The sequence below is a fragment of the Peromyscus californicus genome, unplaced genomic scaffold (genome assembly GCF_007827085.1).
Source record: "Peromyscus californicus insignis strain IS unplaced genomic scaffold, ASM782708v3 Scaffold_10__1_contigs__length_136768540, whole genome shotgun sequence".
In the NCBI taxonomy this organism is placed as follows: Eukaryota; Metazoa; Chordata; class Mammalia; order Rodentia; family Cricetidae; genus Peromyscus; species Peromyscus californicus.
The window spans coordinates 28,885,303-28,909,002 of record NW_026294391.1 but is presented as its reverse complement, the minus strand read 5'-3'; the positions used below and the strand labels follow the sequence as shown (position 1 = coordinate 28,909,002).

At 36.6% G+C, this 23,700-nt stretch overlaps 1 protein-coding gene across 13 annotated transcripts in view; it reads left to right on the top strand.

The window, feature by feature from the left end:
* The window catches only part of Scml2 (Scm polycomb group protein like 2), a 101,301-nt gene that overhangs the window by 42,732 nt on the left and 34,869 nt on the right, over nucleotides 1-23,700 (top strand). For 12 of the 13 annotated variants that reach the window (XM_052721794.1, XM_052722356.1, XM_052722242.1 and 9 more), the window contains exons 10-13: nucleotides 993-1,076; nucleotides 5,700-5,783; nucleotides 10,335-10,418; nucleotides 13,085-13,168. In XM_052721794.1, coding sequence (XP_052577754.1) covers nucleotides 993-1,076; nucleotides 5,700-5,783; nucleotides 10,335-10,418; nucleotides 13,085-13,168 — 336 coding nt within the window. Of the gene's footprint in view, nucleotides 1-992; nucleotides 1,077-5,699; nucleotides 5,784-10,334; nucleotides 10,419-13,084; nucleotides 13,169-16,578; nucleotides 16,663-18,041; nucleotides 18,126-19,507; nucleotides 19,592-20,985; nucleotides 21,070-22,413; nucleotides 22,498-23,700 lie in introns of all 13 variants that reach the window. The other variant, XM_052722460.1, reaches the window with a different exon arrangement.

Below are 23,700 nucleotides of genomic sequence, written 5' to 3'. Positions count from 1 at the left end.
ATTGGCAATTCAGATCTTTATTAGACCATCAGGTATTTTAGACAGGAATAGTAACACAGCTTCACAGAGTTAAACAAATGCAACATAAACAAAAGTAGCACACCTTAAAATAATATTCTACAACAGACTCTGTTGTCTTGAAGACAGAAGAGATCCAGAAATTGCCAAGAATAACCATTTCAGGGTGTTAGCTGGACTCTTTATTGATGATGTCACAGTAATAAGGCATAAGTGGTATGGTCCTGGTCAACATCCGGAAACAGATGACAGGGAGACTATGAAAAGAAAAAGTAATGTGAGTAACATTACTAGTGTTCTTTAAATTGGGAGTTTTGAACCTGGAATGTAAGTAAGGTAGTTGTTAAGAATAAATCAAGAAGAGTCTGGTGTATATAGGTGAAATTAGTTGTAAATGAAGTATAGATTTTTGGCGGCAGTTGATCCTATATAAGTAGAATAAAAATGCTGTAAAAAGATGGAATAGTTTCCATCACTGGTCCTATTTATGAATAGCTTTGAGCACAGAAGAAGTAAAACTGTAGATTGTTTCAAGTTATAAAATAAACCCCTTAAAATGAGAGTAGTTAATCTTTGAACACAGATATATTAGGGTATGTGCATGTATATGTTTGTGTGTGTTTCATACCTCTCTCTATTTAGAATTGGTTCATTTTGCTATGTAAAGTCCTTTTTATCTGATAACCAAATTGTAAAGGTGTTGATACTGAAATATCTCTTTTTGTAAAAGTATGAACATTGACACAAAGAACATGGCAGTTATTCTTAACACAAAGGATTGAAATTGTCTAAATTGGGTTACCAGATAACTGAAAGCTGTGTATCATGTGAGCATAATGGTAGCCGTTTCATGACAACACTATAAGAGAGTCTGTATTTTATTATAGGAAGTTTTATTTGACATTCATACCAGAGCAAAATGTGTTTTAGCTTTAAATGTATACCTTTTTTTTTCATTTTATATCTCAACAAAGCTGGGGAAAAAACCAAGGGCAGAGGATTCCCCAAACCTGGACAAGATGAAGCCAGACCTGGAATAGATAACCAAGCAGCTCCAGGTGATTGCTCTTTTTCTATTTTGATTTGGAAATTAATTCCTCTACATTGAATAATGCTGTAGTGTTTCAGAAAGAAAGACTCTTTTCTATCTAATAGAAACAAATACAGAAAATAGCCTAATGATTAACTGCTAGAAATTTTCACTGTGCTACTCCAACATTGCTGTTTGCTCTAATAAAAGCCTCCTCTTTGAATAATTAGACCATTGCCTTCATTTTAGAGAATAAAACTATTTCTTGATGATATAAAATTGTATTGTAAGTAAAACTTTGATTTTTGTGGCGTTTTTGGTTAAAATTGTTTTTCTGTGTTTATTGCTTTTATTTATTCTTTGAAATTTTTGTAGAATTTAATTTGACCATATTCTTTCCCCTCCCCTAGCTCATCTTAGATCATCTTCTACCATCCTATCCTTTAAACTTCATGTTATTTCTCTCTCTTAAAAAAAATGAAAATCACATAAAAAGAACATTGGGAGTCTGACTTGTGTTAGTCAACTATTCCTGAACATGTAGCCTGCCTTGCAGTGTGGTTGCTATACCTACCTAGTGTTACTCCAATGAAGAAAACTGATTTTCCCTTTCCCAGCAGCTATCAATTGTGAATCAGTTTGCTAGGACTGGGACTTTGTGCCCACTTCCCCTTATCCATGCTAAGAATTTGTCAGGTTTGAGCTTTTACTCATCTTGTACATTCTGTTACAGTCTTTCTGATTTCATGTGTTTGTTTACTCTGTAATTTCTGAAAAATATTGTCTGGTGGAAGTCCTTTTCCACCTCTGGCTAGAATCTTTCTGCCTCCTCTTCCACATAGATCCCGGAGCCTTGAGGGGAACAGTGTGATACAAATATCCCATTTAGGGTACAACACTCCAAAGTTTCTCACTCTCTGCAGATTGTTCAGTTGTTGGTCCTTGTGTTAATTACCATACACTGCAAGAAACTTCTCTGAAGAGGATTAAGCATTATGGTGACCAACGTGTATAACAATATGCCTTTAGGGGGTGGCTTTATTACTGTATCCATTTAGCAGAGTCATACTAGTGGGACTTCACTAAGTTGTGTGACCTTATCCATATTAACTGTCCAATATGGGCTCCATCTCATGGAGTGGGCCCTAATTCCAATAAAAAAGGGTTGGTTTTCCCTATAACAGTTGTATCACTATTGCACCAGTGTATGTTGCCAGTAGGTTGATATAGTAGGTCACAGGATTAATAAATGAGTCAGATTGATGATTACTTTTCTTGTCTAGTGTGTATAGCAGTGTTTAGCACTGTGAATCATAGTCATTAGTGTTGAAGCTTCTATTTGAATAGCAGCTAGGTTTCTCCATGCCCTATGACAGAAGTATGTGCTTTGTTCAGTAAATTAAAACTATCTTGTGATTCTTACCATCAAGTTGATGAGGGTAATTAATAGCTTTGACAGTGGCCTATAGTATTGGGAGTGGGTTCTCTGGGACATCTTTGTCTAACACAATCTTTGTCTAAAATGTGGTAACCCATTTCTTGTATTACAGGGGAGTTTTGGTAATATTTGTTGTCTAGTTGGGGGTATTTCTCTCCATTAGATGATCATTTCACTTTTTTTATATATGAGTGGGAATATGTATATGTTTCAGGAAGCTTATACTATAGTAAGTTTCCATATTGGTTGTTTAAAGTCTTTCCTGTTAGATATTCTTCCCCACCTTCCTAACTCTGATCTTTACTCCTTTCTCCCACAACCTTTAATCTGTGTAGTTTTTTAGTTTGGCCTACATGATTAATCTTTTTTTTTTTTTTGAGTGTGACAATTCTAGTTTACTAACAGGGTATAGCTATACAGAAACTATTGAGGTGGACATTAAATCTCCAAAGTAACTTCCCGAAGTCATATTTTAAAATTTAATTCTGGAGACATTGACACTGGGAGATGTGCCTTTAGGAAGTTATCAGGCCATGATGGTAGATCCTTCCTTATTGTGATAGTGTTGTTATTTTTTTCTTTAAATTTTTTTCTTCATTTTACATACCAACCACAGATCCCCCTCTCATCCCTCCTCCCACTCCCTCACCGTGGCTTTCCCCCCAACCCACTCCCTCATTCCCTCCAACAGGATAAATTCTCCCATGGGGGGACAGCTAAGCCTGGTACATTCAGTTGAGGCAGGACCAAGACCCTCCCCTCTGCATCAAGGGTGAGCAATGTGTCCGACTACAGGTAACGGGATCCAGAAAGCCAGCTCACGCACCAGGGATAGATCCTGATCCCACTGCCAGGGCCCCCCCGCAAACAGACCCAGCTACACAATTGTCTCCCACATACAGAAGGTCTTGTTCGGTACCATGCAGGTTCCATAGCTGTCGGTCTAAAGTTTGTGAGTTCCTTTGAGCTTGGTTCAGTTGTCTCTGTAGATTTCCCCATCATGATCTTGACCCCCTTGCTCATGTAATCCCTCTTCCCTCTCTTCGACTGGACTCCTGGAGCTTGGCCTGGTGCTTGGCTGTGGATTTCTGCATCTGCTTCCATCAATTACTGGGTGAAGGCTCTATGATGACAGGGTATTCACCAATTTGATTACCAGGGCAGGCCAGTTCAGGCACCCTCTCCACTATTGCTAGTAGTCTAATCTGAGGTTGTCCTTGTGGATTCCTGGGAATTTCCCTAGCACCAGGTTTCTCCCTTACCCCATAATGTCTCCCTCTATCAAGGTATTTCTTTCATTGTTCTCCCATGTGCCTATGGTCATTCAGTTTGTTGCATATTATCTTCATTACTTACAGATATGTATGCAACTGGTGATTCCTCCTGAAAGAGATGAGATATGGCACTCATAGTCTCTGTCTGGCCTTCTACACTCACCATGTAGTCCTATATCTTCTCCTTCTCCCTGCCTGGGGCCAGTGGTGTATTGAGTTTTAAATTTTGATTTAATGAGTTTTCTTTGCCTAGATAATTTGTTCAAAATCACTATGTTCTGTTATCTATGCAAGATGCTAAATTTCTCATCACTGAGCTGACTGTTTGAATTTATTATCTCTTCATTTGAATCCAATTTGGGATAATTAGTCATCCTTAAAACTAGACTTTTGAGTTCTTTATCCCAAATGTTTACCATTTAAGTGTCTTTTGATTTCCTTGTGGATGAGTTAGGAACTTAAAAAGATTTTTTTAATCATCTGTATGTGTGTCTGCATATATGTTTTTACACTTACATGCAGGCATCTTCAGAGAATAAAACAGGATATTGGATCCTCTGGAACTGTAGTTACTCTGAAATGTAGTTGTGAACAATTTGATACAAGTGTTGGAAATAAACTCTGGTCCTTTGTAAAGGCAGCATCTTGTGCTCTTAACTGCTGAACCTTCCCTTCATGTCCCCAGGAATGTTTTAAAATAATGTGAAGGGATAGTTAAGGTCATTCATAAAAACAGACATTAGTCTTCATATAAAGTGGAGGGTTGAGTCATTTGCTGAATGGAGCAGAGAAAGATAGATGTAGTAACTTAAGCAGAAGAAAACACTATAGAATGACAATATACCATAAAATCAATTACAAGGGTGATTCCTCCTTGGAGATTAATATAGAATTTTCAAAGAGTCTTATCCAGTCCATGGGGTTGTGACATGTGTTTGGTTTTTATATTCATTGGTTTTATTTTTAACAGAAAGCACACAAATAGGTTTATATGACAGAGACTGTATATGGCCTTCAGAATGTTTACTATTTACAAATGTCTAGCTCTTCACAAAACAAGATTGCTAACCTCTAGTCTGTTGATTCTGCTAGAGGAAGTTGATGACAAATGACTTGGAGGTGAGAGCTGACTCACTACTCAGGAGTGTTGAAGAAAGGGATACTTCATTTAGGAATATTGGTGGAGATAGATAGTTGAGTGCAAGTTGCATCAGAAATAGAGCAAATCCAGCAGGAGCCTAATGACTTGGATGAAAATGAGGGAACTGTGGCTAAACCTTTGCATTGAGAGTATAAAACATGATCTTTTGGTCTGAAACTAAAGATAGCAGGTAAGGGAGTTGAAGGTAGACAAAGGGTTGTTTTAGGGGATAGAAGAGATCCACAAATTGCCAGGAATAACCATGTTAGGGTCACTAGAATCTTTAGTGATAAAGTCAATATGATGGGGTATCAGTGGTCAGATCCTGATGAAAATCTTGATAATGATGACAAGGAGTGTGAGTAATATTACTAGAGTTCTTTATTTAAAATAGGAGTTTGCAACACGAAATGTAAGGCAGTTTGTAAAAATAAATGAGTCTGGTGGTATATTTAAGTGAATTGGTTGTAAATGGGGAGTAAAGTTATGGCCACAGTTAAATGATCTCATATTTTCCCTGGTAGCTGAGGATAGATTACTTTCTTCTTAGTAATTAACAAAAATGGCATTAAAAGGCTGTATAAAAATGGAGTATTTGCTATCACAAGTCCTGTTTATGCACGTTACATGGTCTTTGGGTAAGGAAGAAGTAAAATAGTAGACTGCACCTCTGATGATAATGATGGTAGACTTTTCATGTTATATGAAGCTTTATTATTTGGCATGTGTACAGGAACATAATGAGTTCTATTTGTAAATGTACATCCATTTTGTTTTTCATTTCATACCTCAACAAAGCTGGGAAAAAACCCAAGGGCAGAGGATTTACCAAACCTTGGGAAGAAGAAACCAGACCAGGGAAAGATGTCCAAACAGCCTCAGGTGATTGCTTTGTTTTTCTATATAGATTTGCAGGATAATTCCTCTATATTGATTAATGGAGTAGAGTTTCGGAAGGAAAGCCACCTTTCTATTTTAAGGAAACAAATGCAGAAAGTAGCCCAGTGATTAACTGCTGGTAATTTTCACTGCTCTAGTCCAGGATTTTTGGTTGTTCTAAGAAAAGCCTCCTTTTGGAGAATTAGACTATTTCTTGATTATATGAAAATCTACTGTATGAGAAACTTCAGTTTTGTTGTACTTTGGGTTGAAAATTTTTTACTTTTCTTCATTTAATTATTTTATTTATTTAATCATTGAAAATTTCATGTGGCTTATTTTGTTCATATTCTTTCGCCTCTCCCACGTCCTCCAAAATTGTTTTTCATGTGTCTGTCCTTCAATTTGATGGCCTTTCTATTTCTTAAGAAATGAAACACAGCCAGGCAGCGGTGGTGTAAGCCTTTAATCCTAGCATTTGGGAGGCAGAGGCAGGTGGATCTCTGTGAGTTCGAGGCCAGCCTGGTCTACAGAGTGAGTTCCAGGACGGGCTCCAAAGCTACACAGAAAAACCCCCCACCAAAAAAATGAAGCACATAAAAAATGGGAGAGTGATTTGTGTTATCTAGCTACTTCTGAATATGTGGCCTGCTTTGGAGTGTGGTTGATATAACCAATGTTACCCCCTTGAAGAGAACTGATTTTCCCTTTCCCAGAAACTATCAATTCTTGGGTAGTGCTGTGTTTTATATCTACTCCCCTCCTCCATGCTGGGATTTTGTGAGTCTTGAGCTTGTACAAGACATGTGCATTCTGTTATGGTCTTTTTGAGTTCCTTTGTGCATCTGCTCTTTTGTGTTTGGAAAACACTGTATAATCAAAGTCCTTTTATACCTCTGGCTCAAATATTTCTGCCTACTTCGATGTCAATAACTGAGCCTTGAGGGATGTGATACACACATCTCATTTAGAGTTGAGTTCCAAAGTGTCTCATTCTCTGAGTTGTCAGGTTGTAGGTCTCTTTGCTAATCATCTACTGCAAGAAGCTTTTATGAAGAGGATTGGGTGATTGTACTAATCAATGAGTATATCAGTAAGTTATTAGGAGTCATTTTGTTACATTATCCCTTTATCACAGGACCTATCTAATCACAGGTTCTTTGTATCTTTAACAGTGTCAGATATTAGTTCTATCTTATGGAGTGGACCTTAAATCCATTTAAAACGTGGTTGGAAACTCCCATAACATTGTGTTCATATTTTACTAATTGGCATGTCTTGTGGGCACATGGTTATTATAATTCACAGTGTTAGTAGACAGGTAAGATTGAAGATTACTTTTCTCCTCTGTTAATATATATAACACCTTTTAACACTATGATTCATAGCCAGTGGGGTGAAACTTGCAGTTGATTACCAGCTAGATTATTCCATGGCCTTGACAAAAGTTTGTGGTATGCTCAGAAATTAAAACTACTTTGAGATTTTTTCCATCAAGTTTTAGAATGTAACCAGTAGCATTGGCAATGGCCTATAGCAGTGGTTCTCAACCTTCCTAATACTGTGATTCTTTAATACAATTCTTCATGTTATGGTAATTCCCAACCATAAAATTATCTCATCGCTACTTTATAACTGTTACTTTGCTACTGTTAGGAATTGCAATGTAAGTATCTGATATGCAATCCCTTTGGGGGTCATGACCCACAGGTTGAGAACCACTGGCCTATAGTATTGGGGTAAAGCCGTTTGACCAACACTTATAACCCATAGCTGGCACAGGTTTTTTTTTTTTTTATTTTGTAACATGTCTTGTCTGATTATGATAGTGTCCTTCTAGTACATGGTCACTTCATTAAACTGATTTTATATGTGTATATGTTTAATATTCAGGACCTTTCTACCATAGAAAGGTCCCATAAGGCCTTTTTTGAAAGGCCTTTCACTTTATATATCCCTCCCCAAATTTCTTCCTCTATTCTTTGCTCCTACCCTCCATTCCCTTCAATCTATGTATTTTGTTTGTTTGTCTGTTTGTTTGGTCTACAGGATAAATCATTAAGAGTATTCCTATGGCCATTTAGTTTGTAGTTGGGTTTCTTCATTATTCATGTGATACACAACTGGAGATTCCCATTGAAGGAGATAAGGTGTGACAATGAAGTCCCTGCCAGGTCTTCCACACTCAGGATCGTCAAGCCTGTATCTCGCCCTTCCTTTCCTAGGGCCTGTGGTTCACAGAATTTTAAATTTTGATTTATTAAGTTTTTCCTTGCTTAGTTCTTCTTTTCATAATCTCTATCTCTGTACTGAGTTTTATATGCAAGTTGCTGAATTTCTCATCTTAGCCCTGAATTCCCTGTATTTGCTTGTTCAGTTGAGAATAATTTGAAGTCATTAATCATTTTTAAAACTAGACTTTGAGTTCATTGTCTACAATTTTTACCATTTTAGCATTATATTTAGACATGGAAGAGTTAGGAACATGAAAGATTTAATTGAGCTGTATGTATTTTTTCACATGCATTCCAGTGTCATAAGAGGACAGAATAGAGCATTGTTTCTCCGGAAGTAAAATTACAGGCAGTTGTGAGCCACTTGATGTAGATATTGGAAATGAACTGTGGTCCTGTGGAAGGGTAGCCACAAGCACTCTTTATAGCTGTCCACCTCTTCAGCACCAAGGAATGTTTTAAGATGGTGTAATGGTATCATTAAAGTCATTCACAAAGACAGATTTTACTCTTCATATAAAGTAGACGATTGAATGCTTTGCTAAATGGAACAGAGAGAGATAGAGGTAGGAACTTAAGCAGAAGAAAACATTGTAGCCTGGAAATATACTTAAAAATCAAAACAGTGAATCCTCTATAAAGATTAGCTTGGACTTTACATAGAACAATATACAGCCTATGTAGCATATGGGATGAGATTTGTTTTTATGTTCTTTGGTTAGTTTTTTCTTAAACAATCAGACAAAGAAGAATATGTGAAAGAGACCATATGTGACCGCCAGAATGTTTATTGTCTAGCTGTTTACAGAACCAGATTGCTTATCTTTATACTGTTGCTTCTTATTGAAGGAAGTAAATGAGTATGTGACTTAGTCAGGAGCTGACTCACTGCTTAGAGGTGATAATCATTTAGAAGTATTGGTGGAGGTGGACAGTTGAATGCAAGTTGCATCAGGAGTAGAGAAAACCAGAAGGAATCTAAGGGAACTATGGATAAACTTTGCAATGAGAGTGTAAAACATGATCATATGAAACTAAAGATACCGAGTAAAGGAGTTGAAGGTATACTGTAGCTCAGTCCCATGGACCTCGCAGCTGCTTTATAAAATAATCACTCAGAAGCTTATATTAATTAAAACTGCTTGGCCATTAGCTCAGGCCTACTACTGACTAGCTTTTACACTTTAACTCAGCCCATTTCTGTTAATCTGTATGTGGCCACGTGTTATGTGGCTTTACCTGTGTGCCATTACATGCTGCTCCCTGGACAGCAGGCTGGTATCTCCTGACTCAGCCTTCCTCTTCCCAGAATTCTCTTTATCTGCTTATCCCACCTATACTTCCTGCCTGGCTACTGGCCAATCAGCATTTTATTAAACCAGTGTACAAAAGCATTATCCCACAGCAGTAGATAAAGAGACACTGTAGTCTTGGAGATAGAAGAGATTCAGAAATTGCCTAGAATAACTATTTCTGGGCCTTAGCTGGAATCTTTAGTGATGATGTCAATGTGATGAGGCATAGGTGTTCTGGTCCTGATCAACATCTGAAACTGATGACAGGAAGAGAATGTAAGAAAAAGTAATGTAAGTAATATTACTAGAGGGTTTTATTTTATTTTTTTTAACTGAATGTTTTAAACCTAGAGTGGAAGGTAGTTGCTAAGAATGAAGTGAGTTTGGTGCATATAGGTGTATTAGTTGTAAATGATGGATAAATTTATGATGCCAGTTAAGTGATCTTATATTTGCCTTGGCAACAGAGGATGGACTCTGTCCTTTTTTGGTGAGTAGTAGAAGTGGAATATAAAGGCTGAAGAAAGATGGGGTGTTTGCTATCCCAGGTCATGTTTATGCATACTCTATGGTCTTTGGGTAATGAAAAAACAAAGCAGTAGACTGTTTCAACTTAAAAAAATAAAACCCTCAAAATGTTAGTATTTTTTGTGTGTGTGTGTGTTTCATATCTACCTACAAAGTGTTTAAATTTATAATTAGTAATGTTTGCTAGGTAAAATTCATTTTTCCTAATAACCTAAATTTGAAGGCATTGATACTGATATTTCTTTAACTACAAACACTTACAAAAATAACCAGGTGGTTGTCTTCACAGAAAATATTAAAATCATCTAAACTGAGCTACTAGGCAACAAAGCAGTGTATCATGTGAGCATGATGGTAGTCTTTTCATGACAACACTGTAGGAAGAGAGTATATTTTATGATAAGAAGCTTTATTGTTTGTCATACATACAGGAACATAATGAGTTCTATCTGTAAATGTACATCATTTTTTATTTTTCATTTCATACTTCAACAAAGCTGGGAAAAAACCCAAGGGCAGAGGATTCACCAAAGCTTGGGAAGATGAAGCCAGACCAGGGAAAGATGTCCAAACAGCCCCAGGTAATTGCTTTGTTTTTCTATATTGATCTATTGATTTGCAAGATAATTCCTCTACTTGAATAATGGTGTAGTGTCAGAAGAGAAGACTCTTTGCTGTTTTAAGAAAACAAATGCAGAAAGTAGCTGAATGATAAACTGCTGGAAATTTTCACCAGGCCTAGTTCAAAGTTGCTGGTTTTTCTCACAGAAGCCTTTTTTTTGGTGGTGGTGGAGGATTAGACTATTTCTTAATTATATGAAATGCTAATGTATGTTAAACTTTGCTTATGTTGCATCTTTGCTTAAAAGTATTTTTCTTTGCTTAATGATTTTATTCATTTTTTTAAATTTCATGCAATTTACTTTGGTCATACTCTTCTCCCTCCCCAATCTCCTTTCAAATTGTTTTCTACATCCCTACCTATCCAACTTCATTTTCTTTATCTCGTGAAAAAAATTGAAACACACACACACACACACACACACACACACACACACACACACACACACACACACACTGAGCTGCATGAATTATTAATAAAAACATGTCTAATTAATAAAAACAAACCTGCATGTCTTATTAATAAAAACAAATCTGGAGCCAGGCATTTGGGTGAACACTGGAAGATCAGAGAAGCAGAACAAGCCACAGCTTCCTCACCTCGCCAATTCCTCAGCTGATCCTGTTTCCTCAGACCAGAAGCTTCTGAGTCCTCATCCAAATGGATCTCAGCTGAACTGCTGCTCACAAGACTAAAAGCTTAACCAGGCTCTAGTTCCTCGTCCTCACACCTTAAATACCTTTCTGCTTCTTGCCATCACTTCCTGGGATTAAAGGCATGAGTCACCATGCTTGGCTGTTTCTAGTGTGGCCTTGAACTCACAGAGATCCAGGCGGATCTCTGCCTCTGGAATGCTAGGATTAAAGGCGTGTGCTACCACTGCCTAACCTCTATGTTTAATATTGTGGCTGTTCTGTTCTCTGACCCCAGATAAGTTTATTAGGGTGCACAATATTTTGTGGAACACAATATCACCACACTGAGCTGCGTCTGGTTTGTGTTAACTGACTACTGAGCTTGTGACCTGCCTTGGTATGTGGTTGATATACTCAGTATTACTCGGTGGAAGAAAACTGATTTTCTCTTTTCTAGCAGTTATGAATTCTTGGCTAGGGCTGGAAATTGTGATCAGCTTCCCTCTTCCATGCTGCGATTTGTGAGACCTGAGCTGTTGCAGTCTTTCTGAGTCCTTATATTCATCTGTTGTTTCTGAAAAATGTTATCTGGGAGAAGTGCTTTTCTACTTCTGCCTAGAATCTTTCGGTCTGCTTTTCCACATAGTTACCTGAGCTTTGAGTGAAAGGTGTGGTACAGGCATCCTATTTAAGGTTGGGCACTCCAAAATCTCTAACACTCTGAACATTGTCCAGTTGTAGGTCTCTTTGCTAATTACTATCCACTTAAAGAAGCTTCTCTGATGATGCTTGAGTGATAAATTAATGAGTATAGCAATATATTGTTAGGAGTTGTTTTATTGCTGTGTCCATTCTGAACCTTGTTAATAGGATTTGGCCTTTGAAATGTGACATCTTGTCACAGGTTCTTGGTCTCACTAACAGTGTCAGGTATGAGTTATAGCTGATGGAGTGGACCTTAAATTCAATCAAAAAGTACTTTGTTAGTCCTATAATGTTTGTGCTGTTACTGTGCCAGTAGCTGGTTATTGTAGCTCACAAGGATAACAGACCTGTCTCTTGTTGATTACTTTTCTTCTGTGGTAGTGTTTATAGCACTGTTTAGCAATATGAACCACAGTGAGTAGGACAGGGGCTTCCATTTGAGCATCAGCTACATTTCTCATTGGGGCATGACATATATTTGTGGAATGTTCAGCAGATTAAAACTAACAAGATTCTTGGTGTCATGGTATAGAATATAACCAATAAGTCTTAAACCTGGAATAGAAGGTAGTTGTTTAAAATGAAATAAGATGAAGCTGGTTGTAAATAGATGAACTGGTTAAAAATGAGTGGGAAAGTTATAGTGGAAGTAAAATGATGTTACATTCGCCCTGGCAGCAGAGTATAGACTGCCTTTTTTTTGGTGAAAAGTAAAAGTAGGATGTCAGAGCTGCACAAAATTTTGATACTTGTTGTCACAAGTTTATTGTATGCATATTTATATCATCTTTGAGTATGGAAAAAGCAAAGAAGTAGACTGACTACTCTTTGAATTTGTAAAGTAAAACACTCCAAGTAAATGTAGTTGATCTTGAATATGTTTATAGTTTCATCTCTCTCACTCAAAGGCTTGTTTAGTTAGAATTAGTAGATTTTACTATGTAAACTTCATTATTAATAAGTAAGTTTTTAAGGTGTTGATACTGAACTATCTCATTGGTTTATTTGGTTTTTATTTATTTATTTATTGCTGGGAACATAATCAAAATTAGCCTGGCAATCAGTCTTCATCAGAATATTAAAACTGACTAGATTTGGTTGCCAGGTAACTGGAAGCTGCATATCACATGAGCATGTTATGAAGCTGTGTATCACCTGAGTCTTTTCAAGATTAGAGTCTGTACATTAGGATTAGAACCTTCATAATTGGCATACATACTCAATACAATGTGTTCTGGCTTTAAATGTACATAACTTTTGTTTTTCATTTCATAACACAACAAAGTTGAGAAAAAACCCAAGAGGAAGAGAGTCACCAAACCTTGGAAAGAACAGGCCACACCTTTTGAAGATGAAGCAGCAGCCCCAGGTGATTGTGTTGCTTTACCTATCTATATTGACTTACAAGGTGATTCCTGTGTATTGAATAATGGTGTAGTGTTTTCAGAAGGAAATACTTTTTCATTTTGAGAAAAAAACATTCAAAAGTAACACAATGATAAATTGATAGAAATTTTCACTGTGATAATTCAAATTAGATAGTTATTCTAGTAAATTCATCCTTTTGAGAATTAGATGGTTTTCTGATTATAAACTCTTTTAGGTCTTAAAAGAGAAAGTTCTTGGTTGTGATTATAAGTTAATTTTAACCTTTCTCCCTTTCCCTTTTCCTCTCTCCAAACTGTACCATATACCCCTCCTGCTCTTCAAATTCATGGCCTCTTTTCTCACTAATTGTTACTGCATGCATATGTGCATGTGTATATACATATATAATGTATTCCTAGATATAACCTGTCCAGTCTGTATAATGCTACTTCTATGTATGTTTCCAGGGCTGGCTTTTTGGCACTAGACAACTGATTGTTGTACTTTTCCTTGAGGAAGGCCACTTCTCTGGTTTCCACCTTTCCTTGGTTGTCTATATTTCACTGTATAGGGTTGATGCATTGTGGACTTTTCTCTTTTCACTTTGGCATGTGAATAGTGAACTCAACAATTATATGTGGGTGTGAAGGCAAATGTTTATAGATTTTTGTTGGAAATTAAGCTGGTTTAGCAAATTAGTGGTTGTAGATTTTCTTCCAATAACCATCACTTCACTAGCACTGAGGTTTTACCTGGGTTTCAAATAGCAGGCATAGTCTCCCTCTTGTTGAGTAGGTCTTAAGTCCAAGTAAAGTGCTGTTGGTTACTGCCAAGGTATGTGTGTCACTAATGCATCCTTAGGGTCATCATGCCACGATGGGAATTGTGACATATCAAGTGATTAAGGTGGTGGCCTTTTCATGACTACACTGTAGTAGAAGCTTTATTTTTTGGCATACATGCTGAGGATGTCTTTCTGTATAAATAAAACACTGATTGGCCAGTAGCCAGGCAGGAAGTATAGTAAAGGCAGGACAAATGGAACATAATGCCTTCTCGCTTTAAATGTACATTTTTTTTAAATTTTCATTTTGTACATACAGCAGTAACACTGAGAAAAATTATCTATATTGATTTACACTATTATTCCTGTATATTCAATAATGCTATAATGTTTCTAGTATAGGGTTGTGGCCTGGTAGACTTTTCTCTGTCTAGTTTGCAGATGTATAGGTGTCATTCCTGTTTAGCTCCTGTTTGGGCACTCATGTTGGTGAGACTTTATGGGTGTTGTTTCTGATATTACTAGTAGACACAGTCTTATAGCAAACTCTCTGACCCTCTGGCTCATAGAATCTTTCCATTGTATCATGGGCAGTGTTCCCTCAGCCTTACTTTAGGTGCAGGACTGTTCTGTAGATTTATTTATTTGGATTAGACTCCACCAATGTGCATTTTGATTGATTGTGGTTTTTGTAGTCATTTCTGTCTGTTGCAAAGAGAAGTTTTCCTGATGAAGAGAGAAGACTACAATTATCTGTGGTTATAAGGACAAATATTTATAGATTCTTGTTAGTGATTATGCTGGTTTACTGAAATAGTAGTTATAGATTCACACCTAAAATCATGACTTCACTCACACTGATTTTTTTTTTAGCTAGTTTCAGTATCAGGCATGTTCTTCCTCTTGTTGAGTGGCTCTTAAGTCCAAGTAAAGAGCTGCTGGTTAACATGAAGGTATATGTGCTACTACTGCATCCTTAGGGTTATCATGTCATGATGGGCATTGTTACACATTGCATGAACATGATGGTAGCCTACTTTTATAACAACACTGTATTGGGGGTATGCATTAGCATTAAAATTTATTACTTGGCATACATACTGAATGGAACATAATGTGTACTAGCTTTAAATATACATAATTTTTTTTCATTTCATACCTCAACAAAGCTGAGAAAAAAACGCAAGGGCAAAATAGTCACCAAACTTTGGAAAGATGAAATCATAACTATTGAAGATGATGAAGCAGCTCCAGGTGATTGCTTTGCTTTGTTTTTCTACACTGAGTCACAAGATGATTCCTGCATTTAAATAATGGTGTAATGTTTTCAGATGGCAAGATTGTTTTTTGTTTAAAAAAAAAAAAAGTAAGTAGCACATTGGTTAATTGATAGAAATTTTAACTATATTGTGTCAAATTTGCTTGTTATTCTAATAAGTTCATTCTTTTGGAGAATTAGATTGTTTCTTGCTTATAGATATTTTATTTTGATGTTTTACATGAGAAGTTCTCTGTTTTTGAGATTATAATTTAATTACAACTATTCTCCCTTTCCATTCTCCCTCTAAAGCCTCCCCAAAAAAACCCTCCTTATCTCTGGAAAATCCATGTCCTCGTTTTCTGACTAACTCTACTACATGTATAGGTGTGTGTGTGTGTGTGTGTGTGTGTGTGTGTGTGTGTGTGTGTGTGTGTGTGTGTGTGTGTGTGTGTACGTGCATGCACACGCACATTTATAGTCCTAAATATAACATGTTCAATCTGTATAATAGTACCTGTATGTATATTTTTAGAGCTGGCTTTTTGGCATAAGACAACCAATTACTATATTCTTTCTTGGAGAAAGCCAGCTCTCCTGTTCCTAGCTTTCCTCAGTTGCCTATATTTCTTTGGAAATGTGAAAGGCACATTGGACATTACTGTATCCAGTTGCATATGTATTGGTGCCATTCTTGTCAGTTCACATATGGGCAATCATGTTAGTAAGAATTTATGGGTGTTGCTTCTGATATTACTGAGTGACACAGTCTTACAGCAAGCTCCCCTATCTTCTGGCCCTTAAAATCATTCTACCCCCATTTGGGCAGTGTTCCCTGAGCCTTACCTTAAGTGCAGGAGTGTTTTGTAGACGGATCCATTGTGACTGAGCTCCACATGTCTGTTTTCATTGCTTGTGGATTGCTGTAGTGTTGTCTGTCTTGCAAAGAGAAGTTGCACTAGTGAGTAATACAGACTACAATTACATTAGGATATGAGGACAAATGTTTATAAATTGTTGTTCGGGATTGTGTTGTTTTGTAAATTAGTGGTTGTAGATTCTTTTACAATAATCATTTTATGAGTACAGAGTTTTAAGCTGGGTGTCCAGTACCAGTTACTCTCACCCCATGTTGAGCAAGTTTTAAGTCCAAGTAAAGAGCTGTTGGTTACAAAGAAGGTATACGTGCCATTGCTCTATACTTGGAGTTATCATGCCATGAGGGCATTGTTGCACATCCCCTGAAATTGATAGCCTTCTTTAGTATTAGAAGCTTTATTATATGGAAAACAGTAGATTAAGCATAATGGGTTCTAGGTTTCAATATACATAATGTCTGTTTTTTTTTTTATTTCATAACTCAATAAAGCTGAGAAAAAACAGAAGGGCAAAACAATCACCAAACCATGGAAAGACCAAGGCGGACTTTTTGAATATGGAGAAGCAGCCCCAGGTTATTGCTTTATTTTGTTTTATCTATATTGATTCACATGATGCTTGCCTTATATTGAATAATGGTGTAATGTTTTTAGAAGGCAAGATGGTTTTTCACTTATAAAGAAACAAGTGTAAGTACCACAATGATAAATTCATAGATATTTTCACTATGATAAGTCAAATTTGTCTCTTATAATAAGTTCATCCTTTTAGAAAATTACATTGCTTCTTGATTACATATTCTTTTCATGTTTCCAAGGAGATTGATAATCACTTTTTATGAAATTATCATTTAATTTCAACCTTTCTCCATACCCCTTCATCCTTCCAAAACCTCCCATTTCAACGCCCTTCTCTATGCCCAAATTCATGGCCTCTTTTCACACTAATTGTTAGTGATTGTATTTAAGAATATCTATGTACACACACACACACACACACACACACACACACACACACACACTCCTAAATATAACCTGTTCAGTCTGTATAATAATACCTGTATGTATGTTTTCATGACTAGCTTTTTGGTACCAGACAGTAAATTGGTGTGTTCTTCCCTGAGTACTCCTACCTCTCTTATTCCTAGTTTCCTTCAGTTTTCTATCATCCTTTGAGTATGTTTGAAGCCTCTGTGCTTTCCTCTGTCTTGATTTGTGTATATATTGGTACCATTCTTGTTCAGCTCATGTTTGGGCAGTGATGTGTGTAAGATTTTATGTGTGTTTCTCCTGATATTACTAGGAAACACAGTCTTAGAAGAAGTTCCCTAACCCTCTGGCTCTGATGATCTCTCAGCCCTCTCTTGGATAGTGTTCCCTGAGCCTTATCTTATGTACAGGAGACTTCTGTAGATGTATCCATTAGGATTGGAGTCCACCACTCTCTGCTTTGATTGGTTGTGGATCTCTGTAATGGTCTCTGGCTGTTGCAAATGACAGTTTCTTTGATGAAGAGTAAGACTGCAATTCTTCACAGTTATCTTCAGGTGTAAGAACAATGGTTATAGATTGTTGTTAGGGGTTGTGCTGTTTTAGTAAGTTAGTGGTTGTAGATTTTTCTCCAATAATCATCATTTGACCAGCACAGTTGTTAGCTGGGTTTCCAGTGCTAGGCATCTGTACCCTCTTGCTAAGTGAGTCTTAAGTCCAAGTAAAGAGCTCTTGGCTACAAAGAAGGTCTGTATTCCACTACTGCATACTTAGAGTTATAATGCCATGATGGTAATTGTTACACATCAGGTGACAATGATGGTAGCCTTCTTTATGACAAGGCTTTAATAGAACATATGCATTAATACTGGAAGCTTTATTATTTGGAAAACAATAGTGAATTAAACATAATGTGTTCGAGCTTTAAATGTATATAATCTTTGTTTTTCATACCTCAATAAAGGTAAGAAAAAACAAAGGGGCAAGACAGTGACCAAACCATGGAGAGACCAAGGTGGACTTTTTGAATATGAAGAAGCAGGCCCAGGTGACTACTTTGCTATGTTTTGTTTTTATCTCTGTTGATTCACATAATGTATAGTGTATATTGAATAATGGTGTAATGATTTTAGAAAAAAAGACTGATTTGCACTTTTAAGGAAGCGGGTATAAGAATCACAATGATATATTCTTAGAAATTTTCACTGTGATGAGTCAAATTTGTTTCCTATTTTAATAAGTTATCCTTTTGGAGAATTAGATTGCTTCTTGATTATAGATTCTTTTCATGTTTTCAAGGAGAATTATTTCTTTTTTTGAGATTCTCTTTAAATGCAAACTTTCTCCATATGCTTTCCTCCCTTCAAAACCTCCCATGTCAACCACCTACTCTATGCCAAAATTCATGGCCTCTTTTTGCAATAATTGTTAGTGATTTTATTTAAGGATATCTATGTGTACACACACACACACACACACACACACACACACACACACACACACACACACACACACACGTTCCAAAATATAACCTGTTCAGTCTGTATAATAACACCTGTATGTATGTTTTCATGACTGGCTTTTTGCCACTAGACAGAGAATTGCTGTATCCTTCCCTGGGTATTTACCACTTCTGTCCCCAGTTTCCTCAGTTATCTATCATCCTTTGAGTAGGGTTGAAGCCCCATGGCCTTTTCTCTGAGCAGTTTGTGTATGTATTCTTGCCATTCCTGTTCAACTTAGTTTGGACAGTGATGTTTGTGAAATTTTATGTGTGTTTCTCTTGATATTACTAGGAGACACAGTCTTAGAACAAATTCCCTCACACTCTGACTGATGATCTTTCTGTCCCACTTGGGTAGTGTTCCGTGAGCCTTATCTTATGTGCAAGAAAGTTCTGTAGATATATCCATTTTGATTGGGCTCCAGCACTAACTGATTAATTAGTTGTGGATTTCTGTAATGGTCTCTGGCTGTTGCAAACAACAATTTCTTTGATGAAGAGTAAAGACTACAGTTATGTTCAGGTGAAAGAACTAAGTTTATACATGTTTATGCATGTTAGGGATTATGCTATTTTAGTAAGTTAGTGGTTATAGATTCTTCTCCAATACTTATCACGTGACCAGCACAGTGTTTTTAGTGCCAGGAATGCTCTCCCACTTGTTCAGCAAGCCATAAGTCCAATTAAATCTTCTTTGATTAAAAAAAGGTCTGTGTTCTACTGCTGTATACTTAGAGCTATCATGCTATGATGTGCATGTTACACATCAGGTGACCATAATGATAGTCTTCTTTATGACAAGGCTATAGTAGAGCATATGCATTAGTATTAGAAGCTTTATTATTTGGAAAACAGTGGTTTAAACATAATGTGTTGTAGCTTTCAGTGTATAAAATCTTTGTATTTCATTTCATACCTTAATAAAGCTGAGAAAATACATAAGGGCAAGACAGTGACCAAGCCATGGAAAGACCAAGGAGGACTTTTTGAATATGAAGAAGCAGGCCCAGGTGATTGCTTTGCTTTGTTTTGTTTGTATCTGTATTTATTACATGATGTTTGCCATTTATTGAATAATGGTATAATGTTTTCAAAAGGAAGACGATTTTTCACTTTTTTTGGAAACCAGTGTAATACCACAATGATAAATTCATAGAATTTTCACTGTGATAGGTCAAATTTGTCTTTTATTATAATAAGTTCATCCTTTTGAGAATTAGATTGTTTCTTCATTATAGATTCTTTTTGTGTTTTCAAGGAAATTTATCTCATTGTTTATGAAATTATCATTTAATTGCAACCATTCTCCATACCCTTTCCAACCTCCAAAACCTCCCATTTCAATCCCTTTCTCTATAGCAAAATTCATGGCCTCTTTTCACACTAATTGTTAGAATTGTATTTAAGAATATCTATGTGTACACACACACACACACACACACACACACACACACACACACACACTCCTAAATATAACCTGTTTACTCTGTATAATAGTCTCTGTTTATATGTTTTCATGACTGGCTTTTTGGCACCAGACAGAGAATTGCTGTAACCTTCCCGGGGTATTCTCACCCCTCCTGTTCCCAGTTTTTTTTCAGTTTTCGGTCATCCTTTGAGTAGGGTGAAGCCTCCTGGGATTTTCTTTGTTTAGTTTGTGTATGTATTGGTGCCATTCTTCTTCAGCTCATGTTTGAGCAGAGATGTATGTGAGATTTTATGTTTGTTTCTCCTGATATTAGTAGGAACCACAGTCTTGGAACAACTTTCCTGACCCTCTGGCTCTGATGATCTTTCAGCTACTCTCTCTTGGATAGTGTTCCCTGAGCCTTATCTTATGTACAGGAGAGTTCTGTAGATGTCTGTAGATGCATCTATTCTGATTGGACTCCACCACACTCTGTTCTAATTGGTTGTGGAATTTTGTAAAAGTCTCTGGCTGTTGCAAAAAACAGTTTCTTTGATGAAGAGTAAAGACTATAGTTATTTTCAGGTATAAGAATAATGTTTATAAATTGCTGTTAGGGATTATGCTGTCTTAATAAGTTAGTAGTTGTAGATTTTCTCCAATAATCATCATTTGACCCACACAGAATTTTAGGTGGGTTTCCAGTGCCAGGCAATCTCTTTCTCTTGTGGAATGAGTCTTAAGTCCAAGTAAGGAGCTGTTGGTTACAAAGAAGGTCTGTGTTCCACTGCTGCATACTTAGAGCTACCATGCTGTGATGGACAGTGTTACACATCAGGTGACAATGATGGTGGCCTTCTTTATGACAGGCTATAGTAGAGAATATGCATTAGTGGTGGAAGCTTTATTATTTTGGAAAACCTAGTTGATGAAACACAATGTATTCTAGCTTTAAATGTACATAATCTTCATTTTTTGTTTCATACCTCAATAAAGCTGAGAAAAAACGCAAGGGCAAGACAGTGACCAAACCATGGAAGGACCAAGGCGGACTTTTTGAATATGAGGAAGCAGGCCCAGGTGACTGCTTTGTTATGTTTTGTTTTCATTTCTCTTGCTTCACCTTATGTTTCTATTTATTGAATAATTGAGTAATGTATTCAAAAGGAAGACTGTTTTTCACTTTTTAGGAAACCAGTGTAATACCGCATTGATAAATTAATAGAAATTTTCACTGTGCTGGGTCAAATTAGTCCCTGATAATAATAAGTTAATCCTTTTGGAGAATTAGGTTGCTTCTTCTTTTCAGATTCTTTTTATGTTTTCAAGGAAATTGATCTGATTGTTTATGAAATTATCATTTAGTTGCAACCTTTCTCCATACCCTTTCCTCCCTCCAAAACCTCCCATATCAACCCCCTTCTCTATGCCAAAATTCATGGCTCATTTTCACACTAATTTTTAGTGAATCTATTTAAGAATATCTATGCACAGACTCACATATTCCAAAATATAACTGGTTCAGTCTGTTTCATAATACCTATATGTGTGTTTTCATGGCTGGATTTTAGGCAGCACACAGTGAATTGGTGTATTCTTCCGTGGCTATTCCCACCTCTCCTATTCCTAGTTCTATCAGTTTTCTATCATCCTTTGAGTAGGGTTGAAGCCTAGTGGGCTTTTCTCTATCTATCTTGTGTATGTATTGGTGCCATTCTTGTTTAGCTCATGTTTGAGTAGTGATTTTAGTGAGATTTTATTTGTGTTTCTCTTGATATTACTAGGAGACATTGTCTTAGAAAAAATTCCCTCATCCTCTGGCTCTGATGATCTTTTATTCCCTTCTTGGGTAGTGTTCCCTGGGTCTTATCTTTTGTTCAGGAGACTTCTGGAGATGTATCCATTTTAATTGCATTCTACCACCCTCTGCTTTGATTGGTTGTGAATTTCTGTAATGGTCTCTGGATGTTGCAAATGAAAGTTCATTTAAAAATAAGTAAAGACTATAGTTATCTCCAGGTGTAAGAACAACGTTTATAGATTGTTGTTGGGGATTGTGCCTTTTTTAGTAAGTTAGTGCCTGTAGATTCTTCTCCAATAACCATCATTTGACCAGCACAGAGCTTTTACCTGATTTTCAGTTCCAGTCATGCTCTCCCTCTTGTTGAGCTATTTCAGTACAAGAGCTCCTGGTTACAAAGAAGGTCTGTGTTCCACTGCTGCATACTTAGAGCTACCATGCTGTGATGGACAGTGTTACACATCAGGTGATAATGATGGTAGCCTTCTTTATGACAGGCTATAGTAGAGAATATGCATTAGTGGTGGAAGCTTTATTATTTGGAAAACATAGTAGATTAAACATAATGTAGTCTAGCTTTAAATGTATATAATCTTTGTTTTTCATTTCATACCTCAATGAAGCTGAGAAACAACACAAGGGCAAAACAGTGACCAAACCATGGAAAGACCAAGGCGGACTTTTTGAATATGAAGAAGCAGGCCCAGGTGACTTGTTTTGTTGTGTTTAGTTTTTATCTGTATTCATTCATATTATGTTTGCTATTTATTGAGTAATGGTATATTATTTTCAAAAGAAAGTCTGTTTTTCACTTTTTAGGAAACCATTGTAATACCACAATGATAAATTCATAGAAACTTTCACTGTGATAAGTCAAATTTGTCTCTTATTGTAATAAGTTCATCCTTTTGAAGAAGTAGATTGCTTCTTAATTACAGATTCTTTTCGTGTTTTCAAGGAGAATTATCTATTTTTTATAAGATTGCTTTTCAATTGCAGCCTTTCTCCATATCCATTTCTCCCTTTATATCCTACAATTTCAACCCACTTTTCTTCCCAGAATTCATGGTCTCTTTTCATCTTAATTGTCAGTGATTGTGTTTAAGAATATCTGTACACATACACACACACACACACACACACACACACACACACACACACACACACACACACATATTCCTAAATATAACCTGTTCATTCTATATAATAATACCTGTATGTATGTTTTCATGACTGGCTTTTTGCCACTAGACAGAGAATTGCTGTATCCTTCCCTGGGTATTTACCACTTCTGTCCCCAGTTTCCTCAGTTATCTATCATCCTTTCAGTAGGATTGAAGCCTCATGGGTTTTACTCTGAGGAGTTTGTGTATGTATTAGTGCGATTCTTCTTCACTCATGTTTGGGCAGTGATATTTGTGAGATTTTATGTGTGTTTCTTCTGATATTACTAGGAAACACAGTCTTAGAACAAATTCCCTGACCCTCTGGCTTTAATGATCTTTCAGCCTCCTCTTGGATAGTGTTCCCTTGTCTTATCTTACGTCCAGGAGAGTTCTGTGGATGTGTCCATTCTGATTAGACTCCACCACTGTGCTTTGATTGGTTGTGGATCTCTGTAATGGTCTCTGGCTGTTGCAAATGAAAGTTTCTTTGATGAAGAGTAAGACTGCAATTCTTCACAGTTATCTCCAGGTTTAAGAACAATGGTTATAGATTGTTGTTAGGGGTTGTGCTGTTTTAGTAAGTTAGTAGTTGTAGATTCTTCTCCAATAATCATCATTTGACCAGCACAGTGTTTTTATCTGGGTTTCCAGTGCTCAAGCATTTATTTGTACCCTCTTGCTAAGGGAGTCTTAAGTCTAAGAAAAGAGCTCTTGGTTACAAAGAAGGTCTGTTTTTCACTGCTG